This window comes from Strix aluco, chromosome 4, assembly GCF_031877795.1.
Source record: "Strix aluco isolate bStrAlu1 chromosome 4, bStrAlu1.hap1, whole genome shotgun sequence".
Lineage (NCBI taxonomy): Eukaryota > Metazoa > Chordata > Aves > Strigiformes > Strigidae > Strix > Strix aluco.
In genome coordinates this window covers 77923651-77951634 of record NC_133934.1, presented here as the reverse complement: position 1 = coordinate 77951634, position 27984 = coordinate 77923651, and the positions used below count along the sequence as shown (strand labels likewise).

The following is a 27984-nucleotide window of genomic DNA, read 5'->3' as shown; positions in this document are numbered from 1 at the left end:
AGCAGAGCAGTAAGAGGTTCCTCACCGTCTTCCCCCCGCTCCTTGGTAAATGCAAGCCCTGCGATCTTTCTGAGGAAAAGACATTCTGGGCCTGTCGAGTGTTTGAGCGCTGAGGCCCAGGGCCTGTGTTTCGTTTCCCACCGAAGCTGGGGCGCGGCAGCGTTCCGGGAAGGCGCTCCCGGACGAGCCCCGGCCCGGCCCCGGCTCCCCCTCGGCCCCTGCGGCTGCGGCGCCCAGGTGCGCCGGCCCGGCGGGGGGGCGGCGGGCGGGCTTGTACAGGCCACGCCCCCCACTGGCCCCGCCCCTCCGTGCGGGGCAGGGGCGGGGGGACGGGTGTCTCCTGCGGCCGCCGCAGCCCCGCCGCTGTCCAGCGCCCCGCCGGGCCCGCTCCGCTCCGCACCGCTCCCCGCCGCCATGTACCTCTGCAGGGCCGCCTCGCAGGCGCTGGCCTCTCGCCTGAGCAGGGCTCCCTCTGCTGCCGGCCGCCTCAAGCAGCGTGGTACGCGGGGACCGCCTCGGAGAGCCACCCGGGGCCGGGTAGAGGTCAACGGGACAGCGCGGGGCGGGACGGGACAGGGAGGGTGGCGGTGACGGTGACGCGCCGCCGCCTCTCTGCGGCGGGGGACAGGCGCGAAGGTCGTGGGGCGGCCGCTGGGGCGGTGGGTTACAGCGTCCGGCTTGGGGTCCCCGCGGTGTGAGGGGACGGGCGGGCGGGAGAGAACCGGGGCGGGGCGGCCGCTCGGTCGGTCATCCGTCCATCCATCCGTCCATCCATCCATCCGTCCCCGCCGGGAACCGGCTGCCTCGAAACCTGCGGCGGGGTCCCGGCCGCTGCTCCGCGGAGCGGGGCGGTGCTCGGCCGGGCGGCTCGCCCTTGGGTGAGGTGGCTGCGGTGGGACGTGCCCCCCCCCTCCCCTCTCCCCTCCCCGCTGCATGGAAGATGGCGGGCAGGTGTCCCCCCCCGCCCCCCTCCTGAACCGAGGAGGCTGCCGTTGGCTTCACTTCCATCCCCCAACAAAAAAAATGAAGGGGTCTCCCCCCCCCCAATCCGCAGCCCTTAGGGGGGTAGCCAGGGCGGTGTGCCCGCACGGCCCGTTAGGCCGGGAGGGCGGGCGGATCGGCCCGCGGTGGTGCAGCCATGGCTTTTGGCGCATCAGGAATTGTGTAACCAGGAGCAAAAAAAATATTCCGGCCGTGTTGGGTGATTGCAGGCTCTCTGAGCGCTCTCCTGCCTATAACGTGCAGCCTTTGGGAAGAAGAGATTAATGAGAAACTACTACAGAACATATATATAAATGTAAGAAGACCCATTAGAATGCCAGGCTGTTGAAGAGGAGTCCGAAAAGTGTGTCATGAGACAGATGATGCTGAACATAATCTGGCGCACGGTGGCAATATTTTGAGATTGAGACTCTTTTTGCAGCTACCGATTGTAATGCTCAGAGCCATTTTATGTTTAGTGAGCAGCCTTTCTCATCTGCGCTACTCATCTGGGATGAAGCCATGAAATTTAGCTGAAAGCTTTGTTGACCAACAGAATTACGTGTGTTTTTCATATGTCTCTTTTTGAGAGGTCCAGAAGAATCTGAGGCTATAGCAAGCATCAAAACTACAGAAATAGTGAACAAAAAGAAATGGCTAACACTGCCATTATAGTGAATATGCACTCGCTCAGGGGTAGAATTGTGTAATCCTGCCTGTCTGCCCTCTTGGCCAATACTTGAGGTTATGGGTTCTGAGCGTGTATCTAAATGTTAGCAGTCTATTTGAGAATGAAAGAATGTGCATTCGATGGAAAAGACTTTTTTGTGAAGCGCTCTGTTACTAAACTGAAGGGGATTTGTTACCTCTGCTGATCATGACTGCAGCAAGACTGAATACGGACAGATTAATTCTTCTACATACCTTAAGCGGAAACTTTTTTACATTCCTTTTTTTTTTTTTTTTTTGACATTCCTCAGGTAGTTTCTGAGTCTATATAGACTGCCTCCAGTACCTGGAAGCCGAGAGGCAAACAGCGTAGTTCACAGAAAACCTTACACTCTTAGGAGGAGCTCAGCCATGTACCTGGTTCAGTTAGGCACCACGCCCTGTGTTACTCAGTTGTACTAAACATAGCTAAGCTGTACTTCTCTGTTTTGTTACACCTTTTTAAAAATCATCCTTTCCCATACAATGTTCAGATTCCATCATTCTGTTTTGTGATTGTATTTTAGCTGCACTTTACATCAATTTCAATAATGGTTTTTATAGCGCCTCTTCGCCAGATGTCATCTGGGAGTGTTCCTGGCTCTTCTGGAGAGAACATGATTTACTATCTCCTAGCTGGTGTTGCTGCTTTTGGTGGTTTATTTTATGTAAGTGTTTGGGAATGGGGCTGTTTGTGCCCTCTGAGTTGGCATGGTATAAGGTGTATTCTGGGTTAAAGAATATGGTCAAGTCGCAAATGGTCAATAGAATGTGGCTGTTGTACCATATAATTAAATACAGTCTAACTTAAAAATCAGTTCGAGAGAACTAGTGAAACTGAATGCCTATTGCTTGCCTGTTTTGCTGTTACTTTGATACCTACTGTTGTCATTCTTAGTGGAAAATATATTTAAAACTCTGTGAAATGAATGTGTCCAAAGAGGGAGTAAGGCACCTGCCTCTAACCCCTTGCCTCTTCTTGTCAACCACAAACATTAAGAATATCTCAAAGTGGGCAAGACAGATGTGAAGTAAGCTTACTGAAGGTGCAAGGGGAGGGTTATGAACTTCGTTAATTGAGGCACAAAGAAAGATAAGCATGTTACTTAGAAAAAGCATGTTAAACTTTTGTAAACATCTACTTTTGTCAAGCTTTTCGGTAATCATTCTCTTCCCTGCATCTGAATATGTCAGAATCTGTGCTTCCCGTCCCTAAAGCCTCCATCTTGTAGCTTCCTTCCACTCCCCCCCAAAATCTGAGATAGTGAGGTAGTGACTAGCACATCCCAGAGGGGGACATGTTTCCCTCTCCCACAAAATAATCCTCTTGAATGGTAAGTAGCTTCTACTTGTTCAAAATATCAAACTACTGTGATTGCGTATCTGGAGGAATAACAAATGCTCCTGCTGTCACCTTTTTACCATAGTATTTTTAAAAAATAATCTGACTGTAATTGTCTTTTAAAATACTGTGTTCAATTCCTGAAACACTGCGGGGTGCGTGGTATATTGTACTTGCTTTCTAACAGTGGAGAAATAAGAAATGGACAAATATGTTAGTATAGCAAAATAGATTTTTTTTTAACCTTACTTAGCATAATTGGATATGCTTTTTAAGATGAGGACTAGCACTTGCTTAAAAACCCTTGTCTCCCTCTCCCTTCTTTTTGTTTGGCAACTTTGTAGGGATGTAGCAATAAGTTTAGGTATAATTTCCTTTCAGGCCTACAGAGTAGTCAGTTCATCCCGCACCAAGTATATTGAACATCTGAATATTCTTCAGGAGAGAGCTGAAGGGCGGAAAAACAAACCTTGGTCAAGCAAGGGTGAGTTGAGCTCTTCTCTCTTGTTCCCTGGGTACACAAGGATCTGGAACAGTTTTCTGGATTGTCTAATCGGGCCTTAACCCTGTCCAGGTCCTTGTCTGAGCTCTGCGAGTGGGAGTAAAGACAAAGGTGGTTGTGCAGTGTTCTGTCACAAAGCTCCTTCTGCACAAATTTTGGGAATGGACTTAACGTTTAGGCAGTGAATCTGGCCTGTGATCAAGGGGTCTCTCTGGATGGAAAGAGTTGATGTGTGAACCGTTAATTGTATATTGGGTATTTGCATTTGATTTACTGGAAGCTTAATGAAACTTGACTAAATGCATAATGCTGTCAAAATCAGTTTTGTTCCTTTGTTTTTTGGGGGGGAAGAAGATAGTATCTTTTTCTCAGTTAACAGTTTGGCTCCAGGCCACGTGCCATCAGGGATCACAATTCAACAGGAAAAAACTACTTTTTGAAAAAATATTGTAAATTGGACCTATTCTTGTCCCACAGCTTTGAGTTTGTCCCTTTTACTTTAGGATTAAATGACATGCAGACACCACCTAAATGTATGGCAAATCCTTACTTAGCTCTTCATGCTCAAATAATTAGACCACGTTAGTTCAAATACTTGTAAAGGAATGTTGTCTCTGTCTACATCAATTAGTGTTATGGAGGCATTAATATAAAAGATAGAACTTTGGCAAGCATGGCCTTGCTAGGAAAAGCAATTAGAAAAAATGACTTCTTAAGGATCTTTATATTTTTATTTAGTTGTTATTTTTAAAAAAATGAATGAATGAAGTCGTAGCAGTTGAAGCTCTTCCTTATTTTTTCTGATGTTGACATATAGCAAATTGATTTAATATTATGTGCATGCACACAAAGAATAGATTTGAATAAAGTGTGCTGAGTTGAAGTTTTGTTTTCAGTGTGAGAACAGGCTTTGATTTGTCTGCCTCTAAAATGATTTCTTTTGAAGTTGTTAATCATGAAGTTCCACAACACGTCCTCTAGTTTTAGAACTTCAAAATTACATATTTTGTGATTTAAAATGGCAAAACCACCTTAATTTCCTTTCTCTTAAGCAGCTGGAAGCAATACAGTTTTTAAATTCAATTCTTTAAATGCTGAGAATTCGGCCACAATTTTAACGCAATCCTTCCTTGTCCCCAAAATAAGAACTCTAACCAGGACCAAAGCAGGTATTTTCTCCCAGTGACTGAGTCGTCTGCTGTTCAGGGAAGAAATGAGGGTTACACTCATTATGTTCTGACTAACATAGTCAGAAGAACGTGGTAGATGTGAAAGCATTAAGCAAAGCTTTTAGGGCACCCAAAATGATGCCGGTATATTCCCTCTTTTCTCTTAAGGTTCACTTCTGCAAGGTACTGAGCTTTAACCTTAGTCTACCAAAATGTTTGAGTGGGATACCTGCAGAGTCAGTGGTGCTGTTGACCCACTGAAGGCTATACCTGTGTTGCCCGAGACTGGGGTAAGAGTACTCAGTGCTCTGTTAACTTCCTTAATTCTGACTTCAGGTACTCTCCAGACATCCCATAATCTGATGCCTTGTGCTGCTTAGTAACTTACATAAATGTCTCACCCAATGGCAGATGATTGCTGCCTGCCTTCTTATTGACTGTAGGAAGTCCAAAACATTTCTAAGGCCGTACAGTGAACCTTATTTCCTATATTATTTTCAATATTGGACTTCTGAATCAGTGCTCAACCCAGAGGTTTTAACTGGACTTCTGAGTCGCTAATTCCAATTCACAATACAAAACTACCGTTGAATCAGCTCTTTTTAAAATCCTTCACCATTCCCAACTGTATCCTCCCAAAAGAGGCTTCTGTTCTTACTTTTCCTATGGAATCCTCTGTGTGCTTTCTCAAAAGAATTAACATCTGTCTTCCTCCCCTTTTCCCCTGTTGCCTGCACAGTCATATTTTTGTGTGTATCTTGTCACAGAATCCTACCCTAGTATTGCTTTTCCCAGAAGTGCCACTGCAGCTTCTTTCCCAACGCATTCTTTAGATTCAGTTAGTCCTTACGCTTTTTCACAGTAAGCATTGCTGATAAGAGCAATTAAAAATTCTCTTCTCGAAGTAATCTAGATTTTTTTTAAGGGACACATAAAATCAAGCTTAAAATAAGCTATAAACCAGTGCTGGTTTATACCAGCAACAATATGAAGTTAAACCAGTAACAATATGAAGTGGTGGATAGAAAAGCAGCATGTCAAACAACACATTCATGGCATAGTTGCTACATATCCTGTGGTAAGAGAAGAACTTTCTAGCTGGAAGAACTTAGTACTAGCGAGCAGCTGATCAGAGAGAGACCTTCTTGATATGAGTGATTTTTGTAGTTTCTCATCCTGAGGAAAATTCTCCCCTTGTGCCCAGACCCAAAATATCTGTTATAGAGAACTGCATGGAGCAAACAAGGCTGTCAAAACAAGAGAAACAATCAAATGCTATTCTAGGCCTGTTTGTTTATTGCAGGGTTGAAATTCTATTTAATGGTATTTTAATTAATTATATCAGACATTCAAAAAAGCCCCAATAGCGAATTTTGTGTAGCTCTTCTTAACTGAAAGCTATTTTCAAATTTAGGAAGAGATTTTAAAAAGCACCTGGCAGAAGCCTGTCTCGAAGTAGCAGTAGGAAATCTGGGACATCATTTGAACTGTAAAATGATGTTTACCTCGCAGAACATTTTACTTGCTTATTCAGCAAATACTGAGTTTTGTCTTGCATTTGCGTGTGTCTCCTTTAAACTTGTTCCTGACTTCCTTTTTTTTTTAGCAATGACTTTTCTTTTTAACTTGATGCAAGCTGATTCAATCTTTCTAATCTATACTCTGCTTTTACACTTTCCAGACTAAAATACAAGGGAAATCTCTTTCCAAACCCACGGAAGTTAAATACAAACAAAGGACAGTCGTTCACCATTGCGTACCTTGCAGCCTACCTTGGGATGACTTTATACCTTCTATTGTAAAACTCCATACTTGTGAGACTTTAAAAGAACTACCTATGTTTGCAAGGCCAAACCATATTGAGCTTATTACTGAATCTGCTTTGTAGAAGGCAGTTCTGAGGTAGAGAAGCTGGCTGTTCTGAATGAATGCACTCTATATTTGACTGTCCAATAAAGTGTACTGAATGCTGAGCTTGGCTGTTAGTCTGTTCTTTGTGTAATCAATTTAGTTTTTTTGAAATATAGCATTCTCTTAAAGGGACATGATCAGGTTGCGTAATAGAAAGCTTTGATTTTTACTGAGCCATGAATAGACTTGTGTTTAAACCTGGACACAAAAAAGATAGGCTTGCACTAGCATAAGAAAACCAAAAATTAAAACTGATCTGTTCAGTTTTTAAACAGATACAAAAGAATAAAATAAAATCTGACTATGTCTCTTCAAGCTCTTCCCTTTCCTTTCTGTTCTCACTTAGTTTACACTGTATTACAAGCTTTATTTCCAGTTCTATTTTTTTCACATGGTGAGTTGGTTCTAGTGGTAAACTTGCAATGAACACTTGGTGTATAGCTTGCTTTCTTTAACTTGATCTTAGTGCACGCTTGCATGGTGATTGTGCATCTTTGTTGCTTTGTGCTATTAGTTTTTAAAGACTTGTCTCAGCAGAGTTTGAAGTTATGCATGATTGGGAAACACCGGGTTTTTCAGATTCTAAAGAGTCCGACGCATAGCAGTGTAGACAAGTCTTTCAGAGACAGCTGGGACTCGTAAAAAGAAAATGGTCAGTCATAAGTGGTCATATCTCCAGCAAAATTAATGCTGGCCACTTAAAATTAGCAAGTTATTTTCTTATGTACACCTAGTTTCATTAACGGTCCTCTGTTTTATTCTGCCCCACAGACCTTACCTTTCTTATGTGAGTGCTATGGCTCTTTTCAGGGCTCACAGGGCATTCAATATAGCTTTAAAGAAGGCGGGGTGAGTAGGGGTAGCAGAGTACCTGTGGCGGCAGCGTAGAGCTAAGAGATGGCACAAAACCCATCTGAAAACTAATCACTTGTTGGGCTCGGCGTTATTGTAGCTGTTGCCAGCCAAATTAGCCACCTTGAAAATAGCCCTGTGCAAACTGAAGGCACACCTTGGTGTGCAGTGCTCCTAAACTGTGAGCCCGATGGATAGTAAACTCCATAAGAGCTTCTAAGAGTGGTAGCAAATGTCTAATTCCCAGTGTGGTAATTCTGCTGCTGGGTGCGAACAGGGCAAGAATCCTGCTCCCTCTGACACCCATGAGTGCATTATCACTGGTCCTTTCAGCAGAGTGGGTTTGGAGCAACACTTGGTGGGGTCCTTTTCTATCCTTCCCTGCACTCCCACCTCTTGCAATCACCTGCTTTAAGCCACAGTTTCTTTCCTTATTACACTGAAGCACTTATGAAACTCAGTAATTAAGAATATGGTTTCCTCATCTTGTAAACGTCTTTTTTTGGTGCCACATTAGACAATAATGGGGGGGTTAATTATTGATTTCTTGACTTTGTTTGTAAATTCTGATCCCAAAGCTTAGCTTTCCATTTTAAATTGAAATGAGGGTGATGGTAAACAGTAGTTGGTGAATTTGTGTTGCATGCATGCACTTTACTTTCTCTATTGTATTAAATAAATCCTTAAAAGGTGATGAAGAAGAGACGGCTGAAGTCACTGAAGCAGAGACAGCCACGGAAGAGGCTGATGCGGTAGCTGCTGCTGGACCCGCAGCACAGGATGAGAGTGCTGGGGTACCCCCAGAAGCTGGAGGGGAGAATGACTTACCAGCTCCAGATGCATCCCCTGCTGTGGAGGAAGCACAGCAGGAAGCTGCTGCTAATTTGGAAGTTGCTGCTAATTCAGAAGCTGCTGCAGTGCAAGGTTAACCTGTGAATGCGGTTTTTGAGTGTGTGTGTTGTGGGTTCTAAAACTCTACCTCTTACTGCAGAACATTAAGAACAAATGTCAGTGTTCCTAACAGAGTTTGTCCTGCAGTGAAAACTAATTCAGGTGTTTCTTTGACATATCATGAGCATAAAGCAATTAAGTTTATTAAATCAGTGTCTCTAAAAGCATGCTGCCTGTGGCACCAGAGGTACTGTCTAAAACTAGTGATGAAGAGTTTATTTACCATCCCATTCCATTTCTTTAAGATCTTATATGAACGTGAGCACGTAATATAATAAGTTAAACAGTGGTTTCAGTGACCTGGTTCTTAAGGGTTTGTTAAGGAATCTAAACACTTTATTTCACTAGCTGCTCCTAAGATCTTCACGCTAGATAATTATAGCTCTCCTGTCAATGTAACTTCAACAGAATCTTCCATAGCAACGAAAATGTTGTCATGATCTCAGTTTTAAGGATATACTAGACTAAAAATTTCAAAATTCGATAAAACACCAAATTGGTGTTAAAAACTTTAATCGATTAGTGGCTACACATTCAGTGTTTTGAACTTTCAGGGCCTTTGAAATATTTTGGTTTACTGTGCTTTTAAAAAAAAAATCACAATAATAAAAATGCAAACCTATCCATAAGTTGCACAAAATAACAGGATTATAATTTCACTTGATTTTTTAGCACTTTTTTTTTTACTACTAACCTGTAAGGATAGAGCAATGACTTATCCTCTTACCTCTTGATTTGTTCAGCTTGAGCTGAAGGGACGCACATAAAGCAACCGCAATTTCTCAGTCAATAGGAAAGCATCAAACATTTGCATCTGGTGACTTCAGTTAAACCAAAACAACAACAAAACTTGCCAGCCTATTGTGAAAGAGAAACTTCCTTCTAGTTCTTGCTTTGGAAGGGAAGACTTCAGTGTGGCTGTAGCAAGGATGAGACTGCTGAAGCAGTTTTCAGCTTGACTTAAACATGGAATCTTTACTGCACACCTATTTTTGACTGACTTTGAGAAAACAAACATCAACTTGAGAGGATATGTCTAAAACACAGGTCAAACTGTCATTAAAAATATTTTGATTGCTAGTCCACGGCAGGTTATCATAGTACCTTGAAAGGTATTTGCAGATCCTGGAATTGTTTTCACCTTTTTCCTTGGTGACTCCAGTGAGGAATGGATGCATCTTAATTGCCCTTTTAACAGATTAACTTGAGAAATGGTGCAGCACTTCAAATGGCTGACTTTGAAATGTGTAGGTATGAATGGGATGTTAATTCATGTGTGAGTATCTCCTGTGCCTGTCTGCAAAGCAATCCATTACAAATAGCATTTTAAAACAATACTTGGTCCAATCCGCTAAAAATAATACAGCTAATAAAAAGTACAAGTAAGTATATTTGTAGTGACTATTACTGTTTACATGTAAAAATATTTATAAGGTAATAGTTAAAATACCTAGAGCCTTAAAAATTTCCATTTCTATGGAATATTTAGACCATTTCTTTTAGAAAGGAAGTAGTCTGGTATATGTTAAAGTTAGTGAATTAGAGCTGTTAAGAGTTATAAGATGTTTTGCAATGTCTCTTGCGGCGTTTACCTGTGTTGCTCTACAGAGCAATTGCAAAATTTCACTTTAAGGAGTGGGAACTTCCTTGTGTCTAGAAGTGGTTGAATATTCCTTTCACAATGCTTGTCTAGGAATATTTGTTAATTGCTGGATAGGGTAGGATCTTCCGTATGGTAAATATTCCTGCCACTCGATTGAAGAGGAAGCAGCTGTGATCTTCCCTGAGAAACATTGTGCATAAGTAGATTAAGTCTCAGGATCTAATTCTAGATACGGCAACTTCATGTAGCTAATGGTCACTATTTTATAAGAGGAGAAAAATACGCCTTCTAACTGTTAGTTCCTGCTGGTGTTGACTGGAAGTGGATGTGCTATCTAGAAATTATTGATTTCTTAAATCTATTTTCTCTGGCAACATACTTACAGAAGAAAACAGCACTAGAACAACACTTCTGTTATGTTGATATTTATAAGGGATTCTGAGGGTTGTTTCAGGTGTCCTCTGTCAAATTTTGCTGCAGTGGCTATTCTTTGCTCTTTGGTAAAGCTGGCGGAAATGAACCTGTGGGATATAAACTTGTTGAGAAACTTCTGCGTGTTGTTTCAGCCATCTTCCTTCCAAACCCTAAGCAGGATATCACGTATTAGCTAAAGCATTTCATATCAAGCGGCAGAAGTTGTACTTCCCCTCAGTAATTACTAGTCTCTAAAGCAAGGGAGCATTCTCCCTGGTGTAGCGTTACCTGATCCATAACTTGCTTCTGAGAACGGTTCTCTCATGCCACTGGTCACCAGTTGTAAATAACTGTTTGTAACAGGTGTGCCTAAGTGAAGGGTGAACCCTCTGGATCTCGTAAGCAGTTCACATGAGGTTCCCACACGGGGACTAAGCCGCCGTGACTGCTGCGTAACCCGTGTCCTGCCTGGGAGGCTGCAGAGGCTCCTGCCGCCAGGTCACCGCAGCGGTTGGCTGCTCTGCTCCTCCGGGCCGCAGCTGCAGGGGAGCAGCACGACCGCTGAACCAGTTCGGCCCTCGGATCTCCGAGGAATTGATGGGGACCTCTGGCTCTTGACCACTTGAAGGGTTTAACCAGCAGCACATGGTCTTAGACGCACAGGCTTACACCAGTATCCCTTTCCTTGAAGCTGCGTAAAAGCTAGTTTCCATTGGCATAATACTTAAAATATAAGAAGATGGTATTTTGATTCAAAAGTTCTCTACTCTCTATCTTTGTTCAGTGTTTACCTGCAGTCAACAGCTATTTGTGTTTTTAAAAAATAATTCTATAATTAAAATCCCTCTGGAAATACCTTTCCATTTCGTATTTAAACATCTTTGTCGTTTGTGTTCTCTCCATTTAGAGGAAAAAAGTGTATCTACATTTACTGATGTAGAGAAGGATTTTTCTTCCAGAACTGCCCAGGGAAAGTCAAGCTTACTTTGAAATAGAATACTTATTTAAATAACTTCTATTAGTTTTGCTGGTAGCTTGATTTTACTTCTCCAGATGAAGGTGCGAGTATTTTTACTGTTACCAGTAAACCTCTGCTTTTTCAAATGCAATTGTTTCTTCTAATCTATAAGGCTTTCTGTAATGTTTGGAAGTGCGAGGTGTCAATGGACGTTTGTCTCCATCTTCAGTACATGTGCATATGTATGTGTGATTATACATGGATGTGCAAAAAAACCCAACCCCAAACCAAAAAAAACCAACCCCAACCTTAGAGGTAGGTACTTAGTGCTTAATCGGGGTAATTTCAGTTTTAGGAAGTTAATTGCAATGGTACATGGCTGGAATTTTCTTCTTGCCTCAATTAAAGCAATTTACAACCTACTACTGCTATCCAGAATTCTGTGAAATACTGCTGCCAAAAAAAGTACTGTGCCATGTTACTCTGTTACCAACGTTTTAGCTTCTTCTAAATTCTAGTTTTCTGTATTTTTTTATTAGTTGGGCTGTCACTCTTGGTTACTGTCTGGTGCTGGTAAGTCTCCTGCTGTTCTCCTTCTCGTGTACTCTGTGACTGGGGACCATAAATTAAGATCAGTTTTTCTTCAGATAGAACAAATGCTATAAAATGCACAGACTGGCAAGATGCTGTTTGGATGAGGCAGTGTCATTGCATCTGTGACTTCTAGTTTTTGGATTGCCCCTATAAACTTTTCTCCAACTCTAGTACTGAGGCTTGAGGTTTTGGCATTATCAACTGGAATAGCAAAAGCACTTAGCCCAAATCCGTGCTTTCTTGGACTCCTGACTTCTGTAGCGTAGGTTCTTTCCTAAGTTTGTAAATATTGAAGGATGTGGTCTCTTCTCTGTTATTTCAAACACCGTTTGAGTGAGTAACTAGGGGAGGATTAGAGTGTGAATGTGCCAGTGTTTTCCATGTTAAGCTTCAAATGGCATGACAATGCCAGTTGTCTGCAGCCTAGAGAAACAAATGTAGGCTGCTCTGGACAGGAGTTACTGCTTTCTGGACAGGACTTTTGCTGACCTGATTGCACAGTGCTGCCAAGCAGACAAAAATACCCGATGTGATCAGTGTACATTGTCTTTGCTTGGGGAGTTACCAAACTCTGGGACGCTGGTGACACTGGGAGTATTTTGAAGATTGCTGAAAACTCCTCGAAGTAATTTGCAATTGCTCATACTTATTGAGAGGCTTTCAGAATGACGTTGCTCCGTAGAACAAACACATCCTTCTAGGCGTTTGTTTGTGTGAGGTGGAGGACGGAGGAAAAGCTGTTTAACCTGCAGCTCTTTACAGCCTTAGGTGCTGGGGCAAGATGCGGTGTGGATAGGGCTGGACAGACCTTATCCCTTATGATTATACATATGATTCACAGCTGGACCTCGTGAAAATAACTACGCTTTTTTTGCCCTTCTCAGCCTCGCTTGTATAGATCAGAAGCATCTCATAACAGGCCTATTACCTGCCATTTTCATACGTACAATGTCATGGTGTGAAATGGGTCTCTAGGTGTAGATTGGTGTAACAGAAGACAGAATCAGGGAAAGCATTCATATCATCTGATGAAGTCTGTGCTTAATTACCACCTGTAATAAAGGTTCTCTATTCTGAATCTCCTTTTAGAGGATTTTTTTCTCTCCGTTGATTGTGGTAGCCTAAGCTAGCTAAATTAGGCTCTAGAAAGTTGAATTATGCGAATATTATCCTACTGGGGAAGTATCCCTACCTGTGGAACTTCTGTTGGGTATTTCTGCTTCACATGTATCACTTTATTTATCTGTCCCATGGGCTGCTGTCTTTATCTTGCATCTCTCTGATTGCCATACACTGGCCATGAGTCTCTTCTCTCTTCCTCCTGTTTTTCCTTCATAAAACTGAGCTTGCAGATGAGTTGTCACAGCATAACTGGAAAATCTCTGTAGGAAGAATGTGAACAATATTTAGAAAAGACTTCTGTAAAAGTTGTGAGCATCTGTAGACACAACTGTTTGGTTTTGATCAGCTTAGCTGAAAAGAGCATTTTACAGCATGCACTGGGCTGGGGAGGAAGATTCCAGTAAAATGGAAGAAAACCTAGAATTTCCCAGCTAAGAGTGCAAAGAAATAAGTGGGGGAGAACTACATAAAATAACTGTTCACCCTATTTGTCTATTGTAAAACAAGGCAACAAGTAGCTTCTCAAAAAAAAAGATTAAAGCTGGTAAAAGGACGTAAAGTGAATAATGCTTAAATGATTGTCACTATTAAGGAGAAAATGGACTTACTGCTTTTTATTAATAAAATATTTATACCTCATTGTCAAGATTTAAAAAGAATCCTAAAATAACTTTATTTCATTAGATTGGAAAGCAAGAACTCACTTTGGTCAACAAAAACTGTTAGCATTTATTTTACCTGAAGTAGTATTACCTGTGGTTTTGAAAATTTTCTGTGAATACAGGATGCAGACTAATACTATTAGTATCCTACTTTAGAGAAAATGACCAAAGGGACTCCTTTCTGCTGTCCTGTGGTGGCAGTTCAAACCTGAATGATAATGATGTGGATTTTTTTAATTAGTTTTTGGGCAGTGTTTCTCATTGCAGAGAGAAACACCCTTTTCAAAAAACAGCATGCTGAACTTTTGGTTGCTCCTTGGAAAACAATGTAAGTGGGTAAAACTTGGTGCATTACTTTGTATGAAGAATGTTAAAGAAAATGCCTAACTTTAATTAAAAGGTGTTTTAGAACTTCTGAAGGATTTCATACATCAGATTATTAGTGCATTTGGATATATGCTGTTTATGTTAACCTGCACTAGTTTTCCTTGTGATCCATTCCAAGCAGTGGCTAGATGTTTAAAACAACCAGCCAAACACAATATGAATTTCTTCTCATTGCTACAAATCCTTGTTACAGAATATAAAATTATATACTTGGATTTACATGAGGTATTATAAACTATTCTGGATTAATGCGGTATATGCTGTTATGCTTTCATTCCAACCATTACAGGCATCTCTGAATCTTTTTTTAATCATCCATTGTAGAATAAGCTCTCTTGAAGTGAGTCTTTTGGTCATTAGTATGAACTAATGAGGCTTTTCTTAGGAACTAGTGACCTACATTAGGCACAACCAACCTGTGAAATGTTTGGTTGAATGAAGTTGTTTCTTTTCTTGCTGTATGGAGTGAAGAAAAATTTTTTTTCTTAAAAATGTGTTTCATAATGCCATAGTTTAGGCTCTCAGCTGGACCTCATGGATTTTTATCTGGATTCCTTATGGATAGCTTGCAAAAAGAAAAAGCTGTCATATTTTTATAGTGGAAGGATTATTAGAAATCCCAGCCTTCCTTGGGATCTGAGCCTCTGGTTCAGGTTTAATTTATGGAATAGCTGCAGTGCCAAAGGGTGAAAACTCCCGATGCCCGTGGGCTCTAGTGAGGTGTTGCTAGGTAGGGAAGGCTGAGGCTGCCTTCATGCCACGTCTGAACAACAGGGTGGTCAGGCCAGGCCAGTTCCGCAAGCAATTCCTTGAGAGCCACGTGGGCTTCGGCAGTTGCCAGCCACTAGTGTCTGTTCTGTGCACTCAAGGAACTGATCAGACTGAAAAATAATCTGCTTTTCTAAATAATTGTTAGTTCTCTGATTTGGTTTGGCACGTAGAGCTGAGAGGTTTATTTTTTCCTGTCTGCAACTCAAGTGCTGAGTTCTCAGTGTGGAGAGAGGCATTGGTCTGTGGTTAACCATACAATAGATCTTTTTTTTCCTTTTTAAGCCCAATGTTTAGGTATTAAGTGTTTTTCCTTTCCGAGGAGATGGATAACTTACTCTAGCTGGTTATAATCTTAAATGGTCACTGAATAAAATTCCAATGAGCAGGGAGAGAGCATTTCAGGTAGTCCTGAGTGATGTTCCTGGTGCTTGGGATGTTCCCAGTGGGTATCTGCAAGCCCTCGTGCTGAGCTCCCTGTGTCGTCCTGGCCAACGGAACCTGAAGCACTTGCTCACTTTACAGGGACATATGCACAGTTTTGCCTATTTTGCCCCAAACTGACTTGGTGATTATTATTTCCCCCTCTTCCTGTTGCTTATGTGGCTGATGGTGGTTTGAGCCTCTGTCAGCAGAGGGAGGAGGTGCTGAACCCAAGTCAGCTGTACCTGGGGTCGCAAGTGGCTTCTGAGGGAAGGAAGGGAAGGAAAGGGCCTTAGCTGTCACCACCACCTCAGGATTTAAAACAAAAGCCATTGTTGAACGAACTTCTTTTCCATTTTCCTTAAAACTGACGATGGAAACAAAATATGTTAAGTTGGCCTTAAAGGGAATCCCAGTTTCTTACTGCTACTGCTGTGTTCTTCCCTGGGTTAGACCTGAGGGAGCCAGGTAGCCCCACCTCTTGTGCTCTATTCTGCAGTCTCCCTCAAATACATTCTCCAATTACTTTTCAAACATGGCAGAATTTGACTTTTTAAAAGTGAATTCTACACCACTATCAGTTTTCCATTAGTGGGTCTTTAAACTATGAAAAGGAATGGGGAATTTTTTCCTCTGCCTGTCTTAACGCTTCAGCGGACATCCTGAGACCCTCAGTGGACCTTACTGAGGGGAAACTTTATGTAAACAAAAGCATCACATTCTGGTATGAGTGGTTCTCTAAAAGACTGTAACTGAAATATTGTTTCTGTTTTACAATTAAATTTGACTTTTTTTTCCCCTTCGGAATTAGTGTGTTGCATTGGTTATGTTATAGGCAGCTTGAAATATCAGAGCTTTGTTTTGTACTCCAGCTTTGGTTTGTGTGCTCCAGGCAGATTCCATTTGTATTATGCTGGCTAACTTGTATTATTTTAGCTTTATAAAGCCAAATTCTTCTGCAAAGAGTATTTTTTAAAGTAATTGAACCTGACATCCTGCATTGCAGATACCAGCCTCATCTTGACTGCATAAAAAAAAAGTAATTCACGATATGAAGGGTATTGCTTTAAGTTAAATGCTTCACTTAGAAAAGTGTATTTTAAAATATCTTTAAAAATTGCAGGAAAACAGTACCTGTTCAGATTTTTTTGTTGATGTTTTTAACTGGTAATACTACTTTTAAAATAAATCAGAGGATTAGGTTTAGAATCAAAATATGATAGTTTTATATATAGTAATAGAGAAATGAAAAACTGGGGGAAAAATGTAGGCTGTACTCCTGAGAAGGCTGTGGTTATCTTGTATGATCTTTTTCTGAAACTTCCATCCTGGGGGGAGAACTCCCCACCTCTCCCTAGGCAAGGAAAAAAATTGAATATAGATTTCCTTTTAAAATCTGAAACAGCTGACTTCTCCATATGTATTATAAATAAGGAAAACATACTTAAAATGCCACTTAAAAATACAAGGTGAAAGCTGAAAGTCCAGTAAGGTTTAAAAATATAATATACAGGTTAGTTTAATTATGCCTACAGGCTATTTGTATCAGTTATCTGTAAATCGGTATCAATAGATATTAAAAATAATAAAAAAATTTTCAACACAAAAGCACTCTGTACAAGGAGAGCATTTGCAGCGATGCTGAGTTGACTGGCCAAAGATGGTAAAGCTTTTGCTGTAGGAGCGATATTCTGAATTCCAAGATCCCCCCATGCTTTTTTAAAAATTTGGACTTTTCCTTCTTTTAATGTTGCTCTGTGAGAGAGAGCTTCCTCTATTTTTACATGTTAAGAGAAAGCTGTATTTCTTTCACAAGGTAAAGCTCTTCATCTGCATGAAGAAAGAGGATAGCAGTTGTTTTTAGAATGATTTCTTTTTATATCTAAATTAAGTTTTGTTTGTTTGTTTTCTTTACAATTGGTTGCTAACTAGCTGCTACTTCAGTGGAATTGTGAAGACCTAACCCTGGCATTAAGGTGGTTGATTTTTTGGAAGGGCTGCTCTAAGCTTTAAAGCAGTAGGTTAAATTAGCACTAAAGAAACCTCAGCGTGGTAACAAAGGGCAAGTACCTTGCTCCCAGAGTAAGTGCAAGCTTGCTTAGACGGAGGAGCAGAACTTCTCACTCTCGGCTTTGCTTACTCCTCTTGGCAGTGCTGACGTGACTGTAGATGTGTGGAATAAGTAAAGTAGTCAACTACTGGTTTCTTCTTCCTCTCCTCGATCTCATATATCCTATTGCTTTCTTCAGGAATTGTGGTCATTGAAAGCTGCTGTAAATACATAACTATTGGACAATTGGCAGCTGGTTGGCTTTCACACATGGTATGTGGTGTGAAACACAGCTTGGAAAATCCCGCTATATGAACACTGAACGCTAAAGCCTGATAACATATGCCCTGTAGAAATGCTATCAGAAACAGTATCTTCCACAAAAAGTCTTGCAAGAACCAAGTTCTTGGCAGATTTTAGATTCCACTTACCATCAGTGCCAACTCAGTTCTCTCCATACCTCCCTTTCACCTGCCTGCTTCAAGATAATCCTATAGCATATTGTTTCCCAGGGGGTAGGATATGACTGCCAGCGTGAGCTGGTTTAATTTTGGCTGGTTTAATCCAGGCTGATTCTGCATAAAAACTCCCCCAGGAAAGTTGGAAAGCTTGTTTTAAATTCTTGAAAGCTTTGGGGGAAGAGGCTACGCAAGCAGTAGGATCTGGGTTCTGAAAGTCAATCCACATGCATGGGGTTTGTGTTGGGTTTTTTTATTATAAGCAGGAGAAAGTCAATCTCTGTGTGTGGGTGTTGGGTTTTATTATTAGCTGGAGCAAAGATGAGTCAGTCACACAGGGCATGCAAGTCCCTGCTTATCGTTCTTCTCTGTTCTGGGGAAATGCTGAGCTTACTAATATTCAGACAGTTCAATTGACCATCATGAGGATGCAGAAGTGCCCTGGATTTGGCCTGTTTTCTGTTCTCTTGTGAATGCACAGAACTGTACAGTCCTGCTCTCTCAGTGCTGCAACTGTAGTACTTGTAAGAGTAAAAATTGTGTCTTTAAAGTAGCAGGAATAACTATACAGAAAGCAGCTTTTTTTTTTTTTTTTTTTCCCCCACTGAAATGATAGGGATAGTGTCCTAAAAATTATACTTCTAGGTGGAGCTAGATGTTGGATATCATGCTAATAAGCTACTGAAGCTACCTAATGCTACTGCCTTATTTAAAAAAAAAAAAAAAAAGTTTTAAACCAAAAACCTAATTTCCTGTTGTCTGTAAAATCAATTTCCTTTTCTGTATTTACTCAACTCAAACCAGATGTGTTTTCATAACATAAATGGTTTGGTATTGTGTTTGGTGCATATGTAATGTGCTGAGGGTGCTTTCCAGCCATGTTCTGTTCTTGCATGAGCAATATGAAAGGATGTATTTCTTCTCAAAATGGTTATCTTGTACAGCAGAGGAGCTAAAGACCACCTGAGAGTGTATATAACTGTCCTGGGCAGAAGCAGACGATATTTTTGTTAGGGTTCAGTGTTACAAGTAATCAATGGATATTAAAAAGATGTTGAGTTAGGTACTGATGGTTGCGTAGTGGAAATATGTCGGAGGTCTAACTAGCCTGAGGAAGTTTGTCCTCAAAATCCTCGGTATGTTAAAATCCCTTTGAATGCCTTCAGAACAGCTGTTGATGCAATGTGCAAACCCTAACCACTTGCCTACAGTTAGTAAACGTGATTAGTTGGATTTCTCTGAGTCTCAAAATTATTTTATATTATCTTTTGTTGAAATCACAAGAAAGTTAAGCTAATTCAGATCTGTAAGTGCAATAGTATATACAAATGCCTAGCAAAATTGAAGAAAACTGTAGCCACTGATACTGGGACTTAGCTGCTTATCACAGGGGAAAACTTAAAATTGACAAATGCCTGGTGAAGAAGCATAAGAAAAAGAAATACAAATTGTTTGGAAAACATAGCTAATATTACACACAAAGGCTGATGTTTTGCTACCAGTATAACACCTTGTGTGAAACTGTGAAGTGTATACTGTATTCTGTAGAGTGATACATCCTACTAAGATGGGGGGGGGGGGACACACACAACACACCAAACAATAAAACAGTAAAATTATGAAACCATTTAACTCCAGTGCTATTGATGAATGATGTGGGGGTTTCCTCTCCTGCCTTCAGAACCAAGGGAAAAAACCAAACAACCCTACTTCTGTGAATATATGAAAAAACTAAAAAAATCAAGACCATTTCCATTTTGGGCAGATTTTAAATTGTATGGGTCAGGGTGAATCATCATTTGACTGAGATAAATTTGACCAGAATGCTGCCAAGTGGGTGTTTTGTTAAAGATGTTAAGGAGCTGAAGTAGTATTGTGTACTATTGATAATAAAGCAGCTGGGCATTCAGTGGAAAACATAAGAACAGCACATAAATACCATGTGTCTTCATTGCACAGAAGCGTTGCACAATGCAGATTATTTTGTTCGGTTAAAGCCTGTAGAAATTGTAAGAAAGCTGGCATAGGGAGACAAAGTGGGTCGTAGTCATCGCTGCACAAGGAAATATGGGAACTTCAGAATTTCAAGCTGATCATCATTCAGAAAACAACACGGAACCAGTGTAAGATGCTGTAACTCCTCTACAACTCTGTTTTGAAAAAATAAAGAACCTTAATTTTTTTAGTACTTGAACTAACAGAAGTTAGAAATGATTTCAATTACATCTATTAATTGCTGTAGAATTTCACAACAGGCTTATTAACAACTTCGCAATAATTGGACAGACAGAGAAGTAAAATCCTTCTTCCAAGAGTTATGGAAAATGAGTAATCATTGTACCAGGTATAGATTAAAATCTCTTTTATGAAGTAGGGTGTTGCTGCATGATTTTACGCAGATCAACTGCAAGAGATTAAGCTGGACTGAAAAAATACAAAATGCATGCAGATTTAAAAAAAAAAAGGTGAGGGGGTGGTGGGGAATTGCAGTGAGCTTAAATTTAAGATCTGGGGAAACAGAAAGGAGAAGTTCTTAAACTTTGTAATGCTTTGTGCTACCAGCTAATCAGTAGGAGAGGACGCGAGGGACTCGGGCAGCGTACCTGCTGTTTCCTGCAGAGGAGGGGCGTGTGGCAGTCCCGATTCTGAATGAGACAGGGGACTCCTTCTCAGCTTGCCAGGTCATCGTTCATCTGGTGTTGCCCTGGAGTCACAACAATTGCCTAGGACAGAGAAAAACGTGTTAACCTTGTGAGTGGGATACAGAGCGTTTGGTCCAAGACCAAAAAATACACCGAGATTTGTTTTGATGTGTCAGATTAATGCTCAAAATAGCCTTCATGGTTAAAGGCTGGTTCTTATTCTCATGGTGTTCAAAGCACCAAAAGATAGCTTGCTGGAGTTGCATAAGCCAAAGAAATGATGCCAGAATGATCCTCATGGGCCGGTCTGAATCTTTGCTGGAGGTAGTGCCTTAAGGCACGGATAACGACCCGACCCGGTGCGAGATGGCGTGTCTGGTGCTGCCCTGAGGAAGTGCGCTTGGACCGCCAGCTCCTGCCAGCCTTCTCTTCTCGAAAAGAGCACTTCAGCTGTGGCACCAGGCTGGTGGCTCCTGCGAAGCTCTAGCCACACGTGCTCAAGGAATGGATGTGAAAGTCACTTGAATAAAAGTACCAGCTGGAGTTTTCTGCAGTAACCAAGGAGAATTGCTTGTATGTACAGACATAGGTTTTCAAAAATGCAATGCCTATCGCAACAAGGCCCTTTGTATTTTAGGGAGTGATGGCTACTCTGCAGAGACCTGGATAGACACATTGGGAGGAATCCATATTTTGTTGCAGTACATTGCCTTTCTGATAGCCCTAAAGAATGCTTCAGACCAGAGACAAATCATTCAGTACAAATGGTGTAAGTGTTAACATCTGTTTTCAAGGCAGGTATTCCTGTAGGTGACAAACACAATTCCCATTCAAAGGAAAGTCCATGTTGCTGCCTTTACTTGCTTACTGATCTACTCTTCTTAGTACAAAAGAAATTAAAACACTGAAACATCACAAGAAATAAAAATTAGCAAGATGAAATACTGTAAGCCAGAGAGCAAGTTTTTGGTAATATAAACTAAATGTTTGATGTTACAAACTCAAAATCAGCAACTTATTACCATAACAAATACATTACATTATGGCAAGCTATAAAATATCTCTGCTACCTATATAAAGTATTTATGCTAGCTATAAAATATCTGATGTTCTGAATTTCAGATATACTATTTGTATTTCATAGCTGTTCCCTATAAAGACAAAGGTATCAATTCCTGATTTTTTTTTTCTATTGTTTCTTCAAAATTCAGTCGGTATTCTGCAAAATAAAATGAAATAGTTGATGTTCAGAATATGCTGTATTTAAGTAGCTGCAAGCTGATATTTGGAAAAAGGCATGGGATGCTAGCTCTACAAAACTCCTATTTACTGCATTTATGGAACTTCTAATGAAGCCGTTTAGTTAGCTGTAGTTAATATACATGTAGTTTAGTATAGGACACAATTTATAACAACAAAGTCCCTGCAGACCTTAGCTGGCTGAGCAGTTAAGGTGTGTGATGATGGAGACCTCCAATGGAAAGGTTAGAAGAACATGGTAAGAGAGAATTTACTCAAAATTTAACATGTAACTGCTGGATGATGTGTTCAGTCTCCCTGCAGAGTGTATCCGTATATAAACATATTACCTGTGACAGACTTTTTATACAGATAGATTGCTTTATTCTTAAGAAGTATCAAAAAATCGGTAGTTGGCAATCACACTACACTGGAATCGCAGTTAGGATATTTCTTCATGCCCATGACAAGGTTATGTGGTGTGTATGTGTACTGTCCTGTGGTGTTGATCAGACTAGGATTATTTCCGTGGACACTTTACTATTAGTATCTTGCACATCATTAATAGTTTGACAGAAATCGGAAAATAAAATGAGGGTATCTTCAAGAGAATACACATATTGGAGAATACTTACCTTTGTCCAAAGACAGGCAAAGAGCTCATGTTTATAGTTTTCTGCCCCGGGGTTGGGAGGAGTCAAATTTTCGCTGGAATTCGGCTTGCAAACTTTTATTTGCATGATAAAATTTAATTGTCTGATAGATCCTGTTGTGTTTAGTTATTTCAAACATGTATGTTAGGCAGGTACTTCATGCTTTGTGAGCCTTGACTGCTCCCCCTCATTTATGCCAGTGAATGGAAAGACAAGACAATTATCTCTCTAATTTGATTCATAGAAACTGTGAGTGAAGTCTTGGATGTTGCAGCTTCTTCTGCCCATGAGGAAAACCTAGACAGTGTCAAGGAAGGAGTAGCCTCAGCAGCTCAAGAGATTTCTGACACATCCTCAAGGAACCAGGACGTTGATGCTGAGGAGTCGGGGCAAGCTTCAGAAGGTGCAGGAGCACAGCTGGGTCTGAAACCTTTGTCTCTGAAAAGCACTAATGACTGTTTGCACTGAAGTAGCTGCAAGAGCACGCAGAACTCAAGTGATGCAATGTGGCTGCTAGCAATGACTGTGTTTGGCATCGTAGTGTTAGCAGAAAATTTAATTTTGAAATTATATGCTTTGCAGTAGAAATAGGTATTGCTAAATTGGATCGTGGGGCTGCTTTGAGCTCAGTGCCCTGCTAAGTGGCTAGATGTAAAGCTCATTAAGAACGAGAAATTCTCCCTTGTGCTGCGTGTGATGTAACACACTTTTTTAACATCTGACTTAATTTGAAAGATAGAATTGTCTTAAATTACATTGCTGTAAAGAAAAATATAGAGCATGTGGTATTTATGAACCTTACAGCGTTTCCATGAAGCTACAAATGATCTTATATTGCTATTGAAGTTGAATGATATAATTGAATGCAAAGAAAAATGTGTATTAAAATCATCACTGCGGAGATTTTCAAACGAGTTTAGAAGCTTGGCCTCTAAACTCTTTTACAATTAGAATTAAAAAGCTAAAAGGAAAAATGTCTGTGCACCTAACATGACTTTGTAAATTGCGTCCCTTTAGTCCAGAGGATCCTTTTGGACTAAAGGAAACAACTTACTCAACTATTTGTTGTCGAATAAATTGTTTCCAATGTTTCTCATTGGTGTTGTGTCTCTATTTTCAGTTTCTGTGGAGGAGGAGACACCTGAAGAAGTTGCTAAGGAACCCTAAAGGTACACAGTACAATTGCAACATGTGGTTTCCTGCTCTTCACCCTTCTTTTTTTCTCAGTTAGTGGCAATTGCAGCATGTGGTAAGTCTGCATGTGCAGTCTGATGGTGAATTTGTATTTCTGCTCCCAGCAAATACGCTTCAAAAAAGAACTTAACTGAAGTCTTTCTTATTGTTTGGGAATGATTGCTACATCTTTTAGAGGCTTTTCTAAACTTTTCTATATCAGCTGTCACACTGAGTATTTATTTATGGCTTTATCTTAGTCCCATGCAAACTGGATAAAGACCCAAGAGTTGTAGCTTTCTTCTAGGCAAAAAATGTTCTTTGGACATTGGTTTAATTATATAGATGCTGGACTTCTGGGTTATTGCCCTACACAAGTGAACTCTTCTCTTGTTATCCTCAGTATAAACCTGGTGAAGTTGTAACCAGCTGGACTGGTTTTTGTTGAAGACATTTTTTCATGTTTGTGTCTCTGCACTTTTAGTTTGTGCTAATGAAAAATATTGAATGTAATATTCTTACTATTTTGCTAGTATCTTGCCCAGCTGGCTTTATAACTTTATAGAATAGAATACTTTGTCCACAATATTCTTACTATTTTGCCATTCCCTGTGACTCACCTTTCCAAAATGGACTGTAAGATGGTAATAGAAGCCTGAGGGAATCAAAAGTTTGGCTGAAAGATGAACATGAATCTTGGTAGAAACGATATTAACTAGAATAGAAACAACTGAAAGGTGAGCAAATAAACATCCCAGGTCAGGAATTATCAGAATTATTTTTGCTGCTAGTTAACAATTCATACTCTAATTTTTGGAGCACCAGTGCAAGAGGAGAAGGAAATGGAGCAAAGAAAGTTATTTTTCATTGCATCCTCAAATCATGTGCTCTAAATACACTTACACAACCTTATCATTATATTCTGAGTCCTTTGCAAATGCATGTTTGCTTATTCTATCATCCACTGCAATATAGAATAAGGTAATGCCCCTTATCTTTTTGTGATAAAAGGTAAATGTTGTTCTTAAACTGCATGTCTTTTTGCATCTTGTTTTAGCATTCAAAACTAAGGAAAAAAAAATTAAAGCAAAGCCAAGCCCACAATTATAAAGTAATTTACAAAATGCTAGTGTAAGATATGTTCCTCTACCAAATAGAATTTTTGTGTTTTACTAGGAATAATGATGTGAAGGGGAGCAAATATTTAAGGAATGTGGGTGAGATGTGCAGAAATGTTGCAATAATGTGCCTCTCAAAGCTGTTATTTTTGCTCAGAGTGAAAGCTAAGGGCACCTGAGGATATCGCCATCAGAAAAAGAAGTTACTGAGAAATTCACTCCGCTCTGGGACACATAAATGCAGAGATATAGAGAAAGCAATAGAGTTATGAATCTCTATTTTTCCCTGTAAACATCTTGCAACCCTAGAAATCATTGCATTGTTATTCCAGATTTTGATTTAGACAACAAATACGCAGTATGTCCCAATTCAATTAATGAAGGCAGAGATGGTGACTGAAAAGGGTGGGAGTGGGAGGGAAGGCAAGCTGTAGGAAGCACCTTTGAGGGAACAAACTGAAAATAGGTGAAAAATAGATGAATCTGCTACCATAATATGCATCCATTGAATTCTGCTTAAACTGCTCGGGCTCTTCTTGACAAAAAAAGTCTTTTCATGAATATAGCATCACAAGGTTACTACATTCCAATTCAATCTTGTAGGGAGGGAAAAAAAGAGAAATGTTTATAAAGCATTTTACTAGTGCTGGAAGTTTGCTGCTGGATTGAAAGCTAGTCTGACTTTTTTCTGTTTACAAGTCAAGAGCCACAATGCATTCCCAGTTAGGAAAGAACTAATCTTTTTTTTTAGTGTATGTTTTGATTGTAAGCACTTAGGGTACAGACCTTAACTTTCAGTTTGCTTTAAAAGAAATCATATTTTGGGGGAAATTAAATGTACAAAAAAAATAACCAAAAGACTGTTGATATGAGAATCAAATTAGTATCCAGTTCATTTAAAAAAAACCCCTAATTATTGGGTGAAGGGATGGAAGTAGTAGTAATGGATGAGATCCTCAGATGAAGCCCTGAGAGCATGCCTGAGTAAGAATATACTATTGCTCCCCTTTCTACTGTGTGTGGCTGTTGGCCCCAAATTCCCACTGCTATGAAGCTACTTATATCAGTAATCTCAGCAAACACAATTGGTTTACCTCGTGCCTAAAGTTAAGCAAGTAACTATTTGTAAAGTAAGGCTTAGTGGAATGTGCCCAGCATGCAGGGGAATTAATTTATACCTGAGCAACACGGCTGAAGATGAGGGAATTCCTTGAAACTGGGCTTTGTTGGTGGTAGCAGAGCAGGTTTTCACAAGCCATCAGATAAGCACGATTTATGCAGCAGTAGTGTTTATATGCTGTAATTCACTTAACTGATAACCTGCAGTCAAATTTATGGTGTGCTTGGAATGTTTGCAAAGAAAAAGACCTGATGAATCAAGTCTGTTGCTAAACATTGTTTATTGTTGCTTCCTCTAAACCCGATTCTCTTTTCTTTTTCCCAGTAAGCAGTGCTGAAGCCTTTGAAAACTTTAATGGAAATATTTGTGGCAATCATCCAGCTGATTCCCGTGTGAAACCTCATACTCTTCCTTGGAGACGTAAAAGAAATTGTGCAGTTTGTCATACCACACACTGCTCATTAGGACCAGTATTCAGTGCTGCAACAGACATCCTAATATGATTTAAGTTGGTTAGAGAGACGCTTCTGTGATTAACATCTCTGCTTTAGAAAGTAGCATTCAGTAATAACTGTCAGAGCACCACCCAGCATGTAATAAATACACATGCTAAGAAAAGCAGTAGACTTAACTGAGACGGTGTCAAGTGAACTCATTCTAGGTCTTTGTTGTCTTGTTATGTACATTGATTTCTTACTTTTGGTCCAAACTGTGGTCCATAATTATACCATTGTAACATTCCATGCTAAAATGTAAGTAAAAGGTTTTAGCTACTTTAAAATCTTATAAAAATTACCTGTTAGTATTTTTAAATTGGGTCACAGGGAAAATAACAACCTTGTTTGCTCCCAAGTTTGGATTTGCAATTGTAAGCATAGGACATTTGGATGTACAAGATCAAATTTTCCCCCTGCATAAACATTTTAGATGCTGCCCTTCCTTGCACAGTAATATCCAGGAGTAAACATTTTTAAGGCTCCTGCTTTGTGAACAAAACCCGTTTGCAAGTAGTAGCAATAGGTATTTTATAGCACAAAAACCAAAATAACACCAGTTGAAGTTATTATCATCATTGATCGAAGTGGTAGCTCCTACCTTGGGGCTGCTGGGCCCCATTCCCACCAAACCTTATTCAGCTTGCTGTAGTCTTTCTGTGTTGTTCTGTCTTAGCAGTGGCGTGCAGCAGTGGCGTAACAACACGGAGGTTTCAGAGACCACTCTTGTACAAATCACGAGCAATTTAGGCTATGGTAAAGCTCCTCTCCGAGTGCTTGCAGGTGGCCGGCAACATCCCCGTGGAAGGCTATGCCACAGGTGTTCAAATGGACAAGGATTCTTAGGGACTAATAAAGAACAGAATAGCTAAATAATCTTGTCTTGTTAGTATTATCTTAATAATAAATGAATAATGCTCTCCTAATGCTCCACTGTGCGATGGGCATGTGCATGAGTGTGCATCTACTATGAAACTTTTACTGAGACCCTCACCTGCTAAAAAGCATTACAGCCATCACAGAATGGTGACCATTCTAAACCAGGGTCAAATAAGGTATATTATACACAATGCATATCAAAAGTGTGAATTATAAGGTGTATCTGACTGCTTTCTGTTCAAGCAGAACTTTGGAAAAATGTTGAAAGGGAAATTACAGCATTATGACATTCCTACCCATGGCACAAAGCAACACGTGCTCCTTCCCCCATCATAAAGCAAATTATAATAGTGCTCCAACAAACATACAGCCCCTGTACCTGCTTAGGGAATAACTGGAATAATGCAGAGGCAGAGTCAGGCTCCTGAGCTTCAAGAAGCCATACCACAGCCTTCTGCTTAAAGGATAAAGCCGCTGTGATTAAAAGCAATTTTTGTAGACAAAGCTACTGGAATAAAAGTCTTAGTCTGATATTGTGTTGGATGGGAGTCTATCTTTATTTATCTGGTAGATTAAACATCCTGTGATGGATGCATATTCTTAAATGTTCTATTCATTTTCACTAATTCCTAGTAAAAGAAGCTGTTTCTAATTTCTGCAGCTGGCAATAGGGTTTCTGAAATTGTAGGCTTTGCTCAATGTCCCTTTATCTCTGAAACTGCTCTGGTACATGACAAAATATCTTAGTCCTTGGGAACAGGTGCCTGAAGAATTGAAGCACAGCCTATGGTGCGCTTTCCAAAGCTTCTAA

General features: G+C 40.3%; 1 protein-coding gene across 2 annotated transcripts; it reads left to right on the top strand.

Moving 5' to 3' along the window:
- Positions 1 to 304: 304 nt before the first annotated feature.
- On the top strand, positions 305 to 27704 carry MGARP (mitochondria localized glutamic acid rich protein). 2 transcript variants are annotated; one of them, XM_074823683.1, is made up of 7 exons: positions 305 to 499; positions 2254 to 2357; positions 3413 to 3515; positions 8156 to 8389; positions 22634 to 22792; positions 23510 to 23558; positions 26125 to 27704. In XM_074823683.1, the coding sequence occupies exons 1-6, from the start codon at positions 415 to 417 to the stop codon at positions 23554 to 23556; spliced, it is 732 nt and encodes a 243-aa protein (XP_074679784.1). In that variant the 5' UTR covers positions 305 to 414; the 3' UTR covers positions 23557 to 23558; positions 26125 to 27704. The 2 variants fall into 2 exon arrangements, with proteins under 2 accessions (XP_074679784.1, XP_074679783.1); XM_074823682.1 differs by having other exon boundaries at positions 22634 to 22810.
- The last annotated feature ends 280 nt before the right edge of the window (positions 27705 to 27984 follow it).

Coding starts and splice junctions, on each gene's coding strand:
- MGARP (XM_074823682.1), top strand. CDS start 415: ATGTACCTCTGCAGGGCCGCCTCGCAGGCGCTGGCCTCTCGCCTGAGC. Junction 8,390..22,633: donor AGAAGCTGCTGCAGTGCAAG/GTTAACCTGTGA, acceptor TTTGATTCATAG/AAACTGTGAGTGAAGTCTTG. Junction 22,811..23,509: donor AGGTGCAGGAGCACAGCTGG/GTCTGAAACCTT, acceptor CTCTATTTTCAG/TTTCTGTGGAGGAGGAGACA.